This window comes from Pongo pygmaeus, chromosome 11 (assembly GCF_028885625.2).
Source record: "Pongo pygmaeus isolate AG05252 chromosome 11, NHGRI_mPonPyg2-v2.0_pri, whole genome shotgun sequence".
NCBI lineage: Eukaryota > Metazoa > Chordata > Mammalia > Primates > Hominidae > Pongo > Pongo pygmaeus.
In genome coordinates, this window is record NC_072384.2 from 48,327,638 (window position 1) to 48,347,581 (window position 19,944).

Below are 19,944 nucleotides of genomic sequence, written 5' to 3' on the forward strand. Positions count from 1 at the left end.
ATTGCATGCCCTCTGCTTTTTTTTATTTTTTATTTTTTATTTGTTTCCCCAATCTTGCCTTCTTCCCAGATCTTCAGTTTTTCTTTCCTCAACGGTTTCATGTCAGCACTACCTTCATGGTTAACACTTTCTTGACTGCCACAGGCTACAGTAGGGATCTCTGTCCTTTGTTACCTCATAATCACTTTGCTTCAGTCTTTCATGTTAGTCTTAGCATGTGTTATTGCGGATGTCTCCTGCTTTTCTGGCAAATCATAGCTTTTTAGGAAAACAGTACTCCGTAAAGGAAGAACATTTGAAGTAAGGGCCTGGCAGTTATTTCCCCTAAGTAATAGAGCAGATAATATGGCTTGGCCTTAGTTTTCCAGTTTGTAAAATGGGGATAATAATACCTAGCTCATAGAGTTCTTATGAGAATTAAATGGGCTAGAGTATAAAAGGGCGTGGGTCATCGTGGTTGGTGATGGTGTTAGTGACAGTGTTAAGGTGACAGCACAGGCTGAAAGAACTTGTCATTTATGTACTTTCAGGAATGAAATCATATAAGTGCCTGGAACACAGAGTTACTTATTGTTCTCCATAATAAGTTCCTCTTCTGAATACAGTACTCCTCAGTGTCAGAAGGTAATTCCACAGAGTGAGTTTAAATCTCTCTGTGAAAATTTTAGCCTTTGTTTGTTTCTTTCTTGATAAAGAGAGCAGAAAAATCATTCAAATCATTGGCAACCTTATGCTACAATTCGTCGTCAGTCTTAGAGCTTGTTATTGGATTACTTCTTAATGATCTCTTCTTGGGGATAATTAATTTCACTTTCCTTAACATCCCTCCTGGTGCCCATCTTCGAAACGTTTATGTGAATCTTTTGCTTTCTATTGTCTCCCAGAGTAATATTCCTTCCAGGCTGGGAAACAGTTGTTGGGTAATGGGTCAAATGTATTAATAGGCAGGCCATATGGTTCCCAGACACCTTGCATTCAACAACTTGATAGAGTTCTGGTGGTATGATTTTTTAAAAATTTAACTATAAAAGTGTAAGAACCATCTGCTGTTATTTTTTGTATGTGATCCTGGTAAATTATTAATTTTAGTTATACTGCTCCTACGTAATTAGCACTGTTCCACATGCAGGCTTCAAGGCAAAGCTTGTATACTTTATTTTCAGTAGTAATGTGTGTGGAATGTGTGTGTCTCATCCAGATTCCCTTCATAAATTGAAGCAGGTTTTCCTACATGGGGTTAGGACTTGGGATTTATATGGCTTCTGTTTTAGCTGGTAAAACGCTATAATTGTAGTGGTTAATTAGATTGATTGATAATTAGTCACATACTAACTACTATGGAGCAAATTAATTAGGGTAATGTAAGAGAGTGATACCTGGGTGGGGTTGGGGCTCCTAGGATCATGAAAACTTTCAGGGAAGGAGAAATTTGAATTGAGTTCTAAAGAGTAGTGATAAGGAGACAGGTAAATGAATATCTGCAGTGAGATAATTCTAAGGGAAAGGAAGAGTTAAGAGCAAAGGCTGTGAACTAGGGAATAAGCATCATACAGAGAAAAGTCCGTGGGGCCACACTATAGTGAGATGGAGGATGATGCAGGCAGCTGAGGGCAAAGAGGGTCTAATCTAAGAATAATAGGAGCCTTTGGAAGGAATTAGGCAAGGAATTTGTATCTGATTTACAGTTTTAGGAAGCTTATTTTAGCTGCTAAGTGGAAATTTGATAGTTAGGAGCAAGAATTAAGGAAGGGAGACCAGTCAGGAGGTGATAGCTGTTGTGTAGAAGAGACTGATGGAGAAATGATGGACTAAGTTTGCATGGTATAGATGGTGAGAAGTGATAGGGTTTGGGATATAGTTTGGATATGGAATCTATGGGACATATTGAATGGTTCTTAGTTTTCAGTCTGAGTAACTAGGTGATTGGTGGTATAGTTCTTACTCAGATACGGAGGGCTTGATGGCTCTTTTTTGGTCAGTTAAATTTGAGACGGCTCATGGACACCTAAATGGAAATGTCTAGAGGACATGTGAATCTGGATGTTAGAAGAGAGATGAAGCCTGAAATATTCATTTAAATTACATGTAACTCAAGAGTGTAGACAGAAAGGAGACAGAGGTCTGGGTCTTGAATACACCACCATTTAGAAGTTTGAAAGAAACGCCAGCAAAGGACATTGATGGAGGTAGCCAGAGAGGTTGGAGAGAGCCGTGTGCTGCATAGACACCTAGAAGGGACTCATGTCTCCAGAAGGAGTGACTGGTGACCTCATCATTAGGTTTCAAGTGTTAGTACCCAAAACCCACATTAAATGTCATTTGAAAAGTGTATTCTGTAGCTGTAAACTCAGTGATGACTAGAGCAAATTGGGCCCAGTGCATGCCTGGAGAAACCTTTAGCCATGGTGGAATAAAAAATGGACAATCTTGCCTCCTTGGGGGCTATTGGGGAAGGGTCTTTGTTCAAGTCTCAATCAGGATTTGTGAGATTTTCATACCATTACTAAAGCAGCAAAGAGTAATCAGTGGTTTTTTAAAATGGCAATTATATATACAGCTGGTACAGCTATGCCACAAGTCAGTTCTTTGAAAATATTCAGTAACTAAATTTTGATCAGTCTCTTCCAAGGCTTTAAGGTTGACCTAAAATAAAAGCCTATAACTAACTCAGTGCAAGACAGGACACATAAAAATATTTACATTTTTAACTACATAAGGTGTTAATCCTGACAAGATAGGTCTCATAACAAATCACTTTCTAAATTTTATCTTTTCTATTATGATTTTCAATCATAATGACTTGCAGGCAACTTCTGTTTGGGAGTTAACTTTAGGTTATGAAGAATCGCTGTATTATCTGTTTGTCATTTGATAAATTATGTTATTTAAATGAGGAATAGAGATTTCTTGCTCTCTACTTCTCTTAAAGTGAAGGCATAATGCATTCTAATAAACATTTTAAACAGAAGGGCAAAACTGAGGAGTCCTTTTTTTTTTGTACCATGTGCTATAATTTAACAGGTCATTTTGTCTGCTGTATTAAGTGTATTTTCTCTAAAACCCAAAGCAGGATCAAGCTGTAAACAAGACGCTTTACTTTGGTGATTCTCATTGTTTGGATAAATAGTGGATTTGTTTTAAATTAAGCAAAACTACATTTTTGTTCCGGAAAGTTCAATTGATAACAAATACCCAGACAAACTCTGCAAATATTTACTCTTACCTTTTACCTTACTGACATTTAGTTGAATTTTACAAATAGATAAAGCTTAATAAGCATGTAGTAAGCTGATAATTGGCAATAGACTATGGTGAGGAATAGTCTATTGGTTATTCAACCAAATCCTTGATTCACTAACTGAAGGAAACTTACTGCAAACAAAATATCAGAAACTGTTCTATTTCTATAATTTTAGCAGAATGACTCTGGTTCTGCTGCTTTGCATCAAAACAAAATTTTATAGTAACTGAAAATTCCCCATTTCTCTAAGACCAAGTGGAAGTAGCTCATTTACCTGGCTGGCGCTATCCAGTTTTCAAAGAGTAAAGCTTAAGGGCTAGGATTTTATCTCCAGTTCAGCTCTACCCAAGTAATAAATAAGTAGAACATTAAGCCATTCTGACAGCTGTGGACTTACTTTGTGTGAAGGTTATAGGATGTAACAAGCCTTGCTCTTGGATCCCTCATGAGCAATTATCTTTTCGAGGAGTCCCACTGTCCTTGGGTGGTTCCTGGTGTCCAGAGCCACACGTAGGAGGGGCACAGGGGGAGAAAAGGAGGCTCTTGGCTCTGCTCTCTCCTCCTTTCTCATCTTCTGCCCTCCCCTCTGCTATGTGGGGAACATGAAGATGAAGGGCCTCCTGTGTGAGTCCGGCTGTGGAAGAGGGTGAGCATGACTGCCCCCTGCCTGGGCGGTGGTGGTAGAGATGAGGTGCCCTCAGGATGGGTTCTCCTAGGGAAGGGGCTGTGTCTGTCCCACCCACCACTTCCCCAGCACTCAGCACTGTGCCTGGCACCTAAATGCTCAGTAACTCCTTATTAAACATAGAGTGATTGGGTGTCAGGGCTCATATAGTGCACCTCTACTAGTTATTTCCTTGAAACACACACATTTGAGCATCAAACCAAATCCCAAGACTGCACACCTGGGGAAATCTCTTGATTTACTGTACAGAAGGGCTCTCTTTGTCTTGGAAGCCTCAACCCAGTTAAAGCATCACTTGTGCATGAGAAAGAAAACACAAGAATTCTTTTGGACACAAAGCAATAATATCTTTCTAATAAGAGCAGCTACTTAAATCTGTTTGTCCCATCTTCCCATTGACTAACATTTAAGCACATCACCTTGGCTAACTGTGCCCTGCATGAACTGGCTCCTGATTTTCTTGCTCTCCAGTTCCTTGAACAAACCAGGCCCTTTGCTGTCTGCTGGGCTTCTGCCTGGGATGCACTTCTACAGCTCTTCAGGAGCCTCCATCTTCCCGATCCTGTAAAGATACACTTAAGTGGTCCTTCTTCACCAGGCTTTCCTTGCCCTCTCTAGCATTCCCTCTGTCCCACTGTTTTAAACCTAGGCATTTTGCATTTTCCTATGTGTTTGCTTTCTTGCTTATTAGCTATCTGCTCAACTTAATTGAATGATTCACAAGGGCATGACTGTTTTGTGATTTTTTTTTTCAGCATCTAGCCCAGTGCCGGGCTCTGTATAAGTGCTCAGTAAATATTTGTTTGAATGAATGAACGAGTCTCAACCTACCCTTCATTTAAAAAGTGGTTAAATTTAAATTTTTTTAAAATCTCAGATTCTCAACATACAGTGCACATATACACAATGCATGTGTGGTTTATGCTATAAAAATTCCCTACTCTTGGTAATGAACTGCCTTAAAGAACAGGGTTGGTGACTTAGTGCCTGTGGCCTAGCTACTAATATTTGCGATTTTTTATTCCTAAACATCTAATGTGTTTTTTCCACCTTTTTCTTTCCTTTGTCTTTCTTTTTTAGCAAGGGAAGCCATATGTCTTCGACAGAGTGCTACCTCCCAACACGACCCAAGAGCAGGTTTACAATGCATGTGCGAAGCAAATTGTCAAAGGTAAGTGCTATTTCTTTATTTCCTCCTGGGCCATTCAGAGTAACTGAAAGCATTAAGTGACATTTGCAGCCTAGGAATCAATGTGCCTTGACTGTAAGCAGAGGCCTGCTAATTGGAAACACTGAATTCTATAGCCTCGGTTCTAGCCCTGATTTGCTATGATGTCAGGCAAATTATTTAATCTCTCTATTCTCCCTTTTCAAGGACATGTCTTTATTTCTTTTGCCACCTTTTTTATTTTGTCACCCAAAAGCTTAAAAGCAAGGTAAGCTGTGTTCACACTATTTCTGTAATAATTTTAAAACACTGGCTGCAGGTATGGAACCTCCTTTTTCCTTTGAAGGAGAAAACATATATTCCTGATGCTCCAGTTGTACATCTTTGGTTGATTTATTCTGTGCAGCTGTCTCCCTTTTACTAATATCTCTCAGCAAGAAGGCTTAAATATGGAAAATTTTTGCCATTTAGAAATTTTCTACAGTGTCATAAAATCACATTACTGTGTTTGTTATTGAGCTGGTCTTGCTATTCAGCATTCCTTAATTATGCTTTCTCCTAACCCATTTTCAACCATCCCACCCAGATCCTGACATTTGTTCCTCCAAACAGGTAGCCTCAAGCCTACATTTACATCTTAGAGATCAGTCCTTTTCTCTAGGACTGGCGTTGGCCCTGGAGGATTCATGTCAAAATAGCAGCAGGGAGATGAAGCAATTTGCACATTGCTCTACCTTGTCCTTTCAAATCAGGGGCAGGTTGAAGCTTGCATTGGCAGGCTTGCCATCTGGACGGAGCTGGGGGGCATCTCCTGCTACTTTGCTTTTCATCATCAAATCATTTCCTTCAAATGTGAATGTTGTGGCAATTGTGCTTTCAAATGTCTTGATGCTGCCCCCTGTATAGGCAGCTCTGGATTTAAAAAGCAAGAAGTAAAAACAAAACCAAAAAAACCTACCATGTCACTTTGGATCTGCTTGTTTTTAGAAGCTGACTAACCTCAGTATTTGAAATTCATGAAAATCAGCTCTGGGTACATCTGTTCGTTTAATTCTGACCCTGGACACCTGTGTGGGAGATGCATGTCAGCATGTAATGTTCCTTGCTGAGGTGGATGGTTATTCACATTCTTGCTGCAGACATCAATTAATTTTGAAGGTCTTCACAGTGAGATTTTTATAGAAACCCAATGAGAAAAAAAATATGACTGAATTTGAGCTCTTTCTGAATTAATAGGATGGACCTATATTGGGTGGTAATTTTTGTCTTCTCTCTGCTTTTACTCTTCTGCTTCTCTTTCTATCTAAACATGTTTTCTCTGTTTTTGCAGTATATCTTTCTTGGTTTGCTCCTACTCAGCCCTGCTCCCTATTATTGGACTCATTCATATATCTTTTATTAAAGTAAGATTAATCACATATGTGCCAGAATTTCTTTTTCTCTCCCCCTTCATTATCACAGACAAATAGTATTTACCACATGCTGTGCTAAACATGAGGGCCATTTAAATACATCCTGTCCTTTCTAAGCTGACATAATTAGAAATGGATGTACTCTGTTAGAAGAAAATCCTGTGATTAACAAACTATAGTAATACTCTTTGAGTCTTTATTCACTAAAGAAGTTTGGGCCTCTTTCAATGTTCGGATTTCTCTACAGTATGAAATGTCAGAAATGGACAGGCCTTGTGAAGATGTGGCCTAACTCTGGGTAACTTGAGACCCAATATGTAGTGAGCTATAAAGAAAACCATCTAGTAGAATAAAATCAGGCCCTGACATGATATGACTAACCGACATTTCTAGGGTACCATAAATATGTATGATCATACATACATGCCTTATTCTCCCTTAAAAAGGAATTGATGAAGGTCTGATTGAATTTCACAAATATCCACTGAGGCTAGTGTGAGAAGTGGCCATGTATTTCAGAATCAGTAAGCTAAAACATAGAGATACAAGAAAGAACTCCTTGGAACAGATGACCAAGTATAGCTGAGCTATCTCTTGCCACGAGGAACCCTATTTAAATCAAGATTGGGAGGTGGTGCTGTGGAGCTGCTTTTTTCTAGAGGCTAATAATTAAATCAGATGACTTCCGAAGGGCACCATAGTCCCCGTGATTCCTGATAATGGGTGGACCAAGGAGCATTCCTTTCAAGTCCATCTAAACTCTTAATGATTTGGAGCATCTGGGAGGCTCCATTTAACTCGATGGCTTTATTCTCTCTCTGGTTTTTCACTCCCTACCACTTCACTGGGTTAAAAAAAAATATTTTAAATGTTTGTTTGTGGAGTCCTGGCATCTCTCATGCTCCCATCTTTGTCTGGTGTTTGTTTTTCAAAATTTTGCTTGAAAAAGCATGTAGAATTCTCCTCCATTTCTTCTCAAAGAGGTTGTAGGGTTTGTGACTACCAGCAGAGTAAATGGGCAGGCTCCTCTGGATGCCTAGGAATTAAACACCATGGTAACTGGATGCTATTATCGAAGTACTGTAACTATGTCCCAGCCTACAGAAGCCACACCAATCATTTGCCTTCCTAATTAACTAGATACGGATGATCCAGATGCTAGAGAAGGGGATTTCTTGTTTTCCAGTTCTGATTCCTTTAAAATTCATTCATTCAGTTGTTTCTTTTAATCATTCATTTCTGTAAGTAGTATTAAGTACTTACCGTGTGGTAAGCAGTGCTGGGACTGGAGTCGCCATGCTATGTAAGACTGTCTGCAAGGAGCTTTGAGTACAGGGAAAGAGACAGATGTGTACATAATCATCACACACATAGGCATTATGTACTTTAGAAAGGGTGTATGCAAAATGCCACGGGAACACAGAAGAATGTCACTCGTATTGATTTTGGTTGGGACAGGGAGTGGAGAATTAAAGAAGGTTTCTCTGAAAGGTTGGGTCCTGAGGACTATAGAATATAGGAGGGTTGTACAAGCAGAGGGGATTTCAAAAGTAAAAGCATAAACACACAAATTCTGCTTAGGCAACTTGGAGTGGCACAGGGTGCAGAGTGGCATTATGGGAGATGAGGCTGGGAAAGTTAGGCTGGAGCAATTTGATGGAAATGGATGGACTTTATCCTGCAGACAATGTGGACCCAATGAAGAGTGTTAAGCTTAGGATGACATTATCAGATCTGTTTTGTTATTATCTTATATATGACTCTGAAGAAGAAGAATATTTTTAGCTGTGACTTATCAGGCACTGTCTACATACTTGACATATGTTGTTGCATTTTAAATCATAACAACTTTCTGAAGGGTGAGCATTATTTTCCTCATTGTACAGAAGAGGAATTTGAGGCTCAGAGAAGTGAAATAACTTGGCCAGGTTGGTTTGGGGGCCATGGACTGTGACTCAAGCCTGGGCTTGTCAGACTGACTGACTGATATTCTTCTGCACTCCCCTGCCCGCCTTTCCTGGTGGGCACACAGCTAGCATTTGATGACAATTATTTTATGAGTGGTCCCTGTTCTGTCAGGCCATATGGACTATTAACTAAGCATTGCAAAAGACAGGGCTAGGAATGGTGTGGGAGGAGGGTAGAGAAGAGGGGACAGGGATGGTGGCTCCTACACCTTGTGATGGCCCTGGTGGCCTGCCAATGATGAGGTGCGTTTCCATCCTGAAGACGCAGCGTGCCCTTGCCTGGGCATAGTGACTGCCCTTTAGGCTGGCCAGCCGGCATGCGGGCTGGCCTCAGGTAGTCAGCAGGACCGCCTCATCATCCTCTGATTATGGCCTACCTGAGTGGTTTGGTGACTGGTGAGGATGGCCTGTCAGCTACCATCACCAGAAACCCTACAGGCCCCCATTTCCCCTGGAGAGTCGGTAGGAAGCCCCATGCCTCCTTAGGACTACTGATGGGTAGGTACGATCACGTCCTTCCCCAATTCTAATCTGAAGATGGCACTAACTCTTTTGCTTTAGCAAGACCTGGATTCAGAACTGAGCAAATGGGAGGCAAGGAGCATTTTAAGTATCTACTGCTATCCTTCCTCCTCCCCTGGGAGATGAGAAGGCTCTGGGCACCTGCGGTGGAAGCTCCTTCTGGGGTTCATGCGGCTGCGGGATGGAAGAGTGCTGTGGCGGGCTATGCTGTACCAGTGGAGGTCACATCACACCAGGCACTAACACAAAGAAACGTTCTGTCTGCGGAGCGTGGCTGGCATGTGGAAACATTGTTTCTGCAGAGACTGTAAAACAAATGCATTCCGTGGGCCCAGGAGCGGGCACTGGACGTGATGAAAGTGCCTTTTGTGGGCGCTTCTGTGGGAGTCGGATGGAGGTTGGCGTGGCCCCCACAGTGTGGAGCGCGGCCTGGCCTTTCCCGCCACGGCTCCCCCTCTGCCTGTGGTCGCGGTGGCCATAGAAACGCGCTGGGCTCCTGCTCCACTTCCTCTCTCTGCCTCCCCTCACCAGCAAATCAAAACATAGACTGAGCAAACAAACAACAAACAGAAAAGAAGCCCCCAAAACCTGGAGTTTCGAAGAAAATAGAGAACACTGGCTTCAAAGAGCCTTTTCGTTTAAATTACCTTCTGGTGCAGCACGGAGCCGATAGAGGGCGACGTCGGCTCCCTTCAACCTTGAGCGCTGGAGAGAGGTTCTGCAGCAGTGAATGAACTGTAACGTGATTGTAAATACTTTCAGGGCCGTGATTGTAAATACTTTCAGGGCCGAGTGGAGTTTGTTCTGGTGGGGTTTTATGTGTTCTCCTTTTCTTACAAAAAAAGAAGGAGAAAAAAAAATAAATAGTGCTCAGTGACGAAATGGCAGCAAAAAACAGATTCTCCAAGTACGGTCTCGCACGCTCCTCAGCTCCTTAGTCCAAAACAAGTGAAGCCACGGATGAACTCTGGTTTTCAGGTGCTTGACCCAGTCTTTACTGGCAGGAGTTTCATGAGCAGCGATGGAGTAAGAGTTAGTGGGTTTGTGCCTTCTGTTTAGTGATGGACCCAGAGGCGTGGATGAGAACCGGGAGGCCTCGGGTGTGGCCTAATTCAGGAAGAAGTTGAGCTCTGAGCTGTTTTGTTGGGTGTGGCCGGTTGCTCAGTACCACCTCCCTGGGGCCTCCTGCGTGGGAACATCGGCCCTTGCAGGGTGGCTAGCAGAGGTCAGGATGGCTGGACCCCTGGCCCTGGCAACTTCGGTGCTGTTCTAACACCTAGGCCAGTGGGTTCCAGAGTGTTTCATACACAGAGGCTTAAGACAAGGAAAGCCCTTTCAGGGTGTGTGTGTGTGTGTGTGTGTGTGTGCGTGTAGGGGGGATGGTTAATTTCTAATAAATGGTAATTTCGAATAGATGGAAACTGTAATATTGTGATGTAGCCAGCATTCCAATAGGCTGGAGTTTTTTGTGTTATGAATATGGCATTTTTAAAGTTTGACCTAAGGGTGGGACCTTTTTCCTTTGGGTCCCTCAAAGCATATCATATTCATGTTAGTGTGGAGGTGCTCTGTCTGCTCTGGCCTGAGGAATCTTTTCTTTGAGTAAGTTGGCATTTTTGTGAAAACTGAAGCTTGAACCTCCAAACCTTACACTGACTACTTCAAGTTTTTGCTTCCCACTGTTACCAGAGGAGCCATTAGCCGAAATCTGATATGTATGAACATTCTCTCTCCCTCCTCTCTCTCCCCCTCCTCTCTCTCTCTGTCCCTCCTCTCCCACCAACCCCCAATATAGCTTGATACAAACTCTTGAGGGCTGCTAGAATTAAAAAAAAAATCCTGCCACTTAATTTTTCTTTTCTTAGCTTCCTAAAATAAAATATTGCTTTTTGTTCTTATCCCAGTTCACACTTCAACAACCTCAGATCAGTCAAATGTTTATTAAATTTTTTTAAAAAAACATAACAAATCAATTGATATAGAAAAAAAATTCAAAAAAGCAAACCTATCAAAGCAAAACAAAAACAAACCAGCATCATAAAATTCAGAGAACCCCCTCTACCATGCTCCCAAAAGAAAAAGTCTATTTAGAGCCTGGAGTAGATGGAGCTGATTGCCTGGCTTGGTTTTTTACATGACCCTGAATAAGACACCTCAGTGTGGGGCCCTTCTCCCTGCCACTGCAGCTTGTACAAACGAAGACTTCCTCCCCTTATTCGGAATGGAGGATCAAGGATATTAATGATGCATTGTTCCTCTTCCAGTGATATTTGTGAGGATGAAGGAGGAAAGCAGGAGGGAAATGAGTGCTAAATATATTTTAATCACCTCTGCTGCTTTGAAAGAATTCCCACAGATAATCTTCAGCTCTTCAGCAAAAAGCAGCTTCCACCCTCGAGCCTCCCCTTGTCCCTGTGTGATGTGGCACCGACCTGCAGTGTGGAGGGGTTTGCACAGTGCTCTCATTGTGTAATTAAAAGAAATTTCCTGATGCTGATGGGCCTGGGCTGGCTTGTTAGCACTATCAGTGCAAACACAGAGACATTAAATTTAAGTGAGGGCCCGGCTAGTTTCTGGGCTGATTGGATTGTCACCCTGAGGCTCTGTTTATAGAGTGGGGCCCTTTTCCACCCCCACCTCTGGACTCAAGGAGCTCTTGTGGGGCTTTCAGGAGAAACCTCCCCAAGGAGCTAGCCTGGGCCAGCGTTTAAACTGACCCAAATTAAATCTTCAGGAAAGAAATTCTATTCTTCATCTCACTCCAGAAACAGGGCATAAGAATAATGTTTTCTTTTTCCCCCAACTGATCTCAAGAGATCAACTTATAGAAGAAAACTCAAATATCCTTCTACTAAAAAAAAGTTTTCTGCTCGATCTCTCTATCTTCCTTTTGATGTCATTGGGAGAAAGTGTGTCTGCTTCCTTCTTCATTAATATAGTCTGTGAAATGTGAGTCCATTTCTTTCTATTTGTAGAACAACAGAGGCCTGCATTTCTGCTCTTATCTCATAATTCTACTTAAAATTCACATGGAGTTGAAATATATCATTTGTATGAAAAATGAGATGGACCATTTGGAAAATGTAATTTTAAAATATGCAACCTACACCAGCATATGATCAAAGTAATGAGTTAATTTTAATTTCTTTTTCTTGTTCACAGATGTCCTTGAAGGTTATAACGGGACGATTTTTGCGTATGGGCAGACTTCATCAGGAAAAACCCACACCATGGAGGTAAGATTACAATGTGCTCTAATGCGAATCTCTGAGATGACTGAATGGAACTGACGTTTCCAGCAAAACTTGAGGTGCATGTGGCTTTCTTTACTGGGAAATAGAGACGGTTATGTTTGGCCAATTAATTATGTCTTTGAGAAGTTTTAAAATAGCAGTGAAAAATAAAGTCTCAGGAATTCAGTATTTTAAAAAGTACTTTATTGATAACTTTGTGACAGTAACAATACATTCTATTCAGAAACAATCATTGATTAGCTAAGCAGTAGTGTGAACATCATTCTGGACTTCAGCCTCAATCTAACTGGGAAAGCCTGTTGGGAAAATTATTTACCCTGATGAAGGCCCCCGGGGAGGTTCGTCTCTTAGAATAAAGGAAAAACTGTAGGTCAGAGATTTTTAAAAGTTGGCTTGTGGGCCATGTTCAGCCCACAGACATATTTTTGTTTGGACTGCACAGTATTTTTTTTTTAATTGTAAGCAATGTTAAAAATTGGATGATTTCACACAATTCAAATTTTCCATCTTAGGTTGAATATTCTGAAGATCTGGCAGCACTGGGTGAATTTCACCATAATATAAAATTCAAGCTTCACTGTTCACTTCATTTTCCTGTTCACCTTTTTGTTAACATTTCTAGTGCAGGGAACAGCTGCTGTCACCTAGGAGAAGTTTGGTAAAATATTTGTTAGTATTTGTGAAAATGGTACCTGTGGTACTGGCCCTGGCCACCCCATGTATATGGGGCTGGACTCTCCATTGTACTCACACCCAGCCCACTTCATGCACACTGGAGTGAAGATGAACTTATATTCGGCATCCTTCCTTATTGACTTACATACCTGCTCCCTGAAGGCATTTCAGGGTATGACCCCAGCTCCAATTGTTGGCTGTGGAACTTTGTGGCTTCAGTCTGTTTTCCAAACAAGGCAGGTCTGCAGACAAAATTGAACTTCTTTGCCTCCTCTTTTCCTTTTTTTTTTTTCCTTTAAATCACCAAATCCTATAGGGCCTTCAGAGCCTGGTAATTCTTCTAAAGGTGAGGCCCACTTGACAGTTAAGGAGAGGTGGTAAGTGTGGTTATTATAGGAAACTGCACAGAGGAAGTTTGGGGAATTCAGCAGCAGGGTAAGATGAATCCTTAATCCTTCCAGCTTAGTGTTTTTCATTTACGATGCCCTCCTGGGAATAGCACTGAGACGGCTGCTGCAGAATCGGTTTAGCTTATGAATCATTCCTATTGAAGAGGAGATTTCAAAGGCACGAGGCTAAAATCCTCAGGGCTCTGATGTTCTGCTCATACTGATTTCAAGTGTGGGGTACAGTGCCGGGGATCTCATTTCTGTGGTGTTGACTCTCTTTCACCCGTTTTGCTGAAGACAAAGTGGTTCAGAGACTGCACAGATTAAAGGAAGCATGAGGTTTATTTATCACTTCTTTCTGACTAAGCAGGTCTTTCCCCTGACACCTGAGTGGCATCAGCCCATCTTCTCCTCCTCTCATACTCTACTGCAGAACGTCTTGGAAACGCCACCCTGCTATCCTCACGCTCCTGTCCCGGCCCCTTGCCTTTCCCTGTCTTACTAGGCCCCCGACTCTTGACCTTGAGACTATAGAAAAGTTGTAGTTCTACATTTCCTGTGTCCCACCTAGTCCAGTACCTGTAGACAAAAACTCCCTTGTAGGTCAGATGACACTTGAAAGAGAGATACGGTGTCTAGTGAGGAATTCAATCAGTCTAGAGTTTTTTTGTTTTTTTTTTTTTTATTACCAAACTATATATAATGCCAAACAAAAAAACAAACAAAAGCAACCTGCATTATTTAAAATCCCCCAAAATCTCTTGGAATGCTTACAATAGTGACCTTTTAAGCTTTGGGATTAGAAAATATAAGGTACTTGCTAAATGCCAGAAATTTAAGCTGTAAGACATCAAGAGAGAGAATGCTCCCCAGTGTAAAATCTTATTTCCGGAGAAGAGATGGATGTAGGGTGATGGCAAAGAGCTATGCCCGCCCTTTAAAACTAATATGGGAGGCCAGGCGTGGTGGCTTACACCTGTAATCCCAGCACATAGGTCAGGAGTTCGAGACTAGCCTGGCTAACATGGTGAAACCCCATCTCTACTAAAAATACAAAACAATTAGCCAGGCGTGGTGGCGCACGTTTGTGGTCCCAGCTACCCAGGAGGCTGAGGCAGGAGAATCGTTTGAACTGTGGAGGCGAAGGTTGCAGTGAGCCAAGATTACACCACTGCACTCCAGCCTGGGTGACAGAGCAAGACTCCGTCTCAAAAAAAATAGTAATAATAAATAATAAAATTAAAAACCAAAAAACAAAAACAAAAACTAATAGAAGAGATATTTTGCTACAGGCTCTCAAGCCCTCTGTGTCTTACAGTGTAAACTTCACAATGCCTGCCCAGTGAGGACTCATGGGGGACCTGAAAGGAACTGGGTTCCGGACAGGTTTCACCTCCGGTTGCCTCTTCATCTTTGTCAGTTTTAAAAGGTCAGTTGTAATGAGTTGCTTTCCTTTATTGTGACTTTTGCAGATCACATACTTGTGCCTACAGTTAGAAATAGTTGATGTGGATGGCAGTTTTTTCCTAGTGCCACCTACCCCCTCACTTAATCGAGTTCTTTCTGTAGGGTAATTATAGATTGGAGAAAAGGTAGGGGATATTTTCAGAGGAAGACAGAGGGAAGGAGAAGCCCCAAGCTGAAGTCATAGATACTGCAGGAGACCAAGAAATCCAGGATCCTGGAATGCAATTAAGTCAAAAAAAGGCCTACAGGGTCTGCATTCTCTGAAAGGAGGATTTTATGTATTCAAGTTACACATTGTGATCTTCCAAAGGCTTTCGGAAGGGGATGTTAACTTCCTGAGTGTCCCTGAGTGGACAGAGCAGTCACATTTTAAAGCTGTTTTTCACTTTAATCCCCCTGTATTTGGTCTGACATCCAGTGGTGATTCCATTACCTTGTATTGAGGGGAACAAACAGATAAGCCTACATAAAATTAGAAATATTAGCTTCTCAAGATGGAGCATTTAAGGTAGGTTTTCAGTAAATATATGACTCACTGGACAGTGTTAATGCTAAGCTTGGTGGACACCAACACACAGAAGGTCCTGGGCTTGTGCAGCCCATACCCAGGGTTGGCGCTGGGGAGGACACAGGGGGTTCCAGCTCCAGCTGAGGAAAAGGGGACTGTTCTTTTGTTCAGTGTGTGATGCTGGGAAGGGCCTCTCTTGGCCCCGTGCCCTACTTTGTGATCCCCTTCTGCACACTGATATAGATGGATGGAGACACCTTGTGTTTTTTCTTTCTGCCCAAAGAGACGCTTGGAGGTCATCTGAATGGTACAGGCTTCCCACCCGTCCCGCCAAGCCTGCCAAGTGATTTTGAACAAGCCCGTCTGAATGCACGGTGCTCATGTACTGATGGGCTGACGTCTTAAGTGTTTCAGGAAACTCTGCCCTGCTTGGGAGGTCAAGGAGGCAACTGGGGCTGGAACAAAGAGAGTCTTGTTTGGTGGCTGGTGGCCTGGGTCTTTTTTTTCTTTCATATGTGCTCCTAAAAGATCACATTCCATGGGAAAAGTTTGCAGATAGAATTATACAGAATGCAGTTATAAAGATGTTTCTCCTATTTGCTTTCCGGGAGAAACAAGGTGATGAAGCAGTAGATTTCTTTGCTCCCCAAGTTCATCTTTGATCCTTCAGCTAAAATACACTTTCACTGTTCTTTCTCAGTTCCTGCACTTTGTTCTCCCACTCACCTTCTCTGCCCACATCCTCTCTGCCCATCCCTAAACTTACCCATTCTTCAAGATTTGGTGTCCCTCAAGCAAGCCATCCCATATTACCCATTTTATTACTGGAAATCTGGGACATTTCTAGTCTCTGTGTTTCTATAGCTCTCGGCGGTTTCCCTCTTCTTAGTGCCCAAGGCAACTTTGCATTGTGTGTCTGGTCTGCGCACCTCATCTGCAAGGGTCAGTGTAGAAGCAGTGAAGACCTCTAAGGAGCACCTCTCTCTCATACACACACAGACACACCACACACCACATTCCACATTCCACCCCCCCACATACATCGTACACACACACACACAGACATATGCACACCACACACATATACACACAGACACACCACACACCATATACCATACACCCCCACATACGTTGTACACACACACAGACATATGCACACCACACACGTATACACACACAGACACATTACACGCAGACACACCATACACCACTACCACATCCCACATACATTGTACAGACAGACATATGCACACCACATACATATACAACAGACACATCACACACAGAAGCACCACACACCACACCTCCCACATACATCATACACACACACACACACACATACATACACAGATGCACCATATACCACATACCCCCCACATACATGATACACAGACATATGCACACCAAACCCATATACACACACAGACACACCACATACCATAATACACACACAGACACACCACACACCATATATCACACTCCTTAAATACATCATACACACACATAAACATATACACACCACACATATACCCACAGACACACCACACACCACATACCACACACCCTCGCACATACATCATACACATACAGACATATACATACCACAGACATACCTCACACCACACATGGCCCTCACATACATCATAAACACACACAGACATATATATCACACACATACAGACACACCACATAACACATACTGCACACGCCCCCATACATCATACACACACAGACATATACACATCACACACATATGCACACACAGACACACCACACATCACATACCACCCCTCCACATATGTCATACATTTACACACAGATATATGCACACCACACACAAACACACCACACACTATGTACCACATATGACCCCTACATAACATCATAAACATACAGAAATGTACACATCACACACATACATATAGACACACATACCACACACTATATACAACACCCCCACATACATCATACACAGACATACACACACACAGACACACCATATACCACATACCACACATTGTATAGCATACCCCCTACATACACACAGACACACCACACACCACACACACACAGACACCCCCCACATATACATGCACACATACAGACAGAGCCCACATATATCACACACACAACATAGACACATACTCCCATACACACACACACACACACACACTGCATACATCATACAGACACAGACACCACATATCACACATATACAATACACACACACCACAGAATGCCACACAGCCACACACACCACAAGCACCCGCACACTCACCACACTTCCTACATTCACACTATAGCACATACCTGCACATATTCCCTACATCCATCTCACACACATATACCCCCCCACATCACACATACATGTTAATACTCCACATATATCACACACCCCCACACACGCAGACATAACCCTCACACCCCCACACGTATATCATACACAGACATATACCACACACACATCACACATCCATATGCTCCCCTAACACCACACACACACTCCACATGCCCCTACATCCGCCCCTGCATACACACACCTGCAGATTGTTTCGGCAGGCCCAGTTTACTGCACATAAAGCCCTTACCACTCTTGGGCATCTGAGCTGGATCAAGCAGCCCAGCTCCTAGGCCTGCGGTAGATGTGGGTATGCTTCTGTTCCTGTGGGGATGGGAGGCATTATTATGAGAACACTCACTTTTCTCACATTGATTTTAGGGTGAGGACTTCAGAGAGACACAAAGTAGAGAATGTCCTAGATTCATCTCTCGTTCTGCCTTGATTCTTGCCCTGACAAAGGCAAACAAAGGATGTCAGCACTTGTATAAGCCAGGAATCAATGGGGAGATAAATCCATTGAGAGGGAAAGCATCTAGGAAAATAGATTTGAGTCAATTATAAATGATTTTTGGATTATCAATCGTTCTTCTCTGGCTGTGGGCTACTGAGGAGAAGCTAAAGGATTATCATGAATTATTAAAAAGCTCTTGAGGGCTTTGGTGGGGGAGGTCTTTTGATTGGCTGAGTGGAGTCATGACATTTGACCAGATGGAAATGATGTTCTCACCATAGGTATTGCTTCTGCCAATGATCTCCATGGTTCAGAGCATGTGGGGGTGCATTGTCTAATTTGTTACATGTTTATGATGGAATATACAGTTTAAAAGTTATCAAGATTTGAGATTGTCAGTCTGTCATTTGGCACTGTTTTCTTTCCTAAGATACATATTAATTGTCAGGGATAGAAATGTGTTTCAGACTCTTCAGGTGAAATAAACTCCAACAACTTCTTCGTGAGAACCTGCTATGAGCTGAGTGATATAATACTAACATTTGTTTTAGCTCTTCTCATGTCACTAAGCACTTTATATATCCTATTTAACTTGAATTCTACAATAATTCTATGTAATAAATGATAAATCTTGTAAGCAATGGAGAGAAATATACAAGCACTGGCCATCCCTATCTTTAGGAAGTATGCAGTCAAACTAAAAAACAATATCAATACATCAAACTATTTAGATTCTTAATAGATAAGGGCATTCCAGTGGAGTATCCATTTTTCCAGACGAGAGAGCTTTGCTGGAAGCCAGACTGCCGGACGTGGTGGCTCATGCCTGTAATCCCAGCACTCTGGGAAGCCAAGGTGGGCGAATCACTTTGAGCTCAGGAGTTGGAGACCAGCCTTGGCAACACTGCGAAATCTCATCTCTACAAAAAATAGAAAAAATTAGCCAGCTGTGGTGGTACACACCTGTAGTTCCAGCTACTAGGGAAGCTGAGGATCACTTGAGCCTGGGAAGTGGAGGTTGCAGTCAGCCAAGACTGCACCACTGCACTCCAGCCTGGGCAACAGAGTGAGACCTTGTCTCAACAAAAACAAACAAACAAAAAATCTGGAAAATATCTGGATGTACTGTTGGCACTGATCACTTTAAACCTGCAGACTGTGTGTTTGCTCACTGATGGGTTGTTGAACACATATGAGAACTCAAGTGCTTATTTGACGGTGGGCTTAGGCAAAGGCTCTCTGGAGCTTGTGTGTTGCTTTAAATACTTCTGGAAGTCTTCATTAGGAGTTGCTGTCAGATCCTAAGGCATCTTTTCTAAAATCTTCAGGGGTGGCAAATTCTGGACCTTAAAAATGGATTTGGTAATATCCAAATAGCAGAAGAATTTACCTATCCCTATCCCCACCCACTTAGGTGAAATGAGTAAAGTAGAAAAGCGGGGAAAGAAGAATATAAGACTATCTTAAATGTGGATTTAGGTGTTAGAAACGGCTAAAAATTATTTGGAACAATTCGGCCTGGGAACCACAGATTGTTAAAAGAAGTTGATGAAATGTATTTTCTTGATTGATCTGTTAAATGATACTGAATGTGTTGCCAGAATAAGGTTCTTAGAAATTTTGGAAAATTTTGGAAATCAGTTCTAGAGGTGATTTCATTAAACAAGATTGCCTTACTTGGACCTCCAGGCTCAGGTCAGTTTGTAAATACTCAAAACCCAAACCCATATATTCTCGTTCCTTCTCCTGCTCCCTTTTCCTCCTCCTCCTCACTCCACACTAGCCACATAGACACTGATTTTGTTTCCTTGAGTGGCAGCTGGAGGCAATACTGTGGGGCCTCAGAACTTGGCAGAAAAAGTGC

General features: G+C 42.2%; 1 protein-coding gene and 1 long non-coding RNA gene across 2 annotated transcripts in view; one reads left to right on the top strand and one right to left on the bottom strand.

Annotated features, from left to right (window-relative positions):
- The window catches only part of LOC134737683 (uncharacterized), a 28,975-nt gene extending 18,617 nt beyond the window's left edge, over nt 1-10,358 (bottom strand). Inside the window, exons 1-3 of the long non-coding RNA XR_010122800.1 lie at nt 9,137-10,358; nt 4,346-4,488; nt 3,639-3,875 (exon numbers count right to left, since the gene is read on the bottom strand). This is a non-coding gene — a long non-coding RNA (uncharacterized LOC134737683). The remainder of the gene's footprint in view (nt 1-3,638; nt 3,876-4,345; nt 4,489-9,136) is intronic.
- The window catches only part of KIF5C (kinesin family member 5C), a 151,539-nt gene that overhangs the window by 41,895 nt on the left and 89,700 nt on the right, over nt 1-19,944 (top strand). The window contains exons 2-3 of the mRNA XM_054478001.2: nt 5,007-5,097; nt 12,158-12,231. Of these exons, the coding sequence (XP_054333976.1) occupies nt 5,007-5,097; nt 12,158-12,231 (165 nt within the window). The remainder of the gene's footprint in view (nt 1-5,006; nt 5,098-12,157; nt 12,232-19,944) is intronic.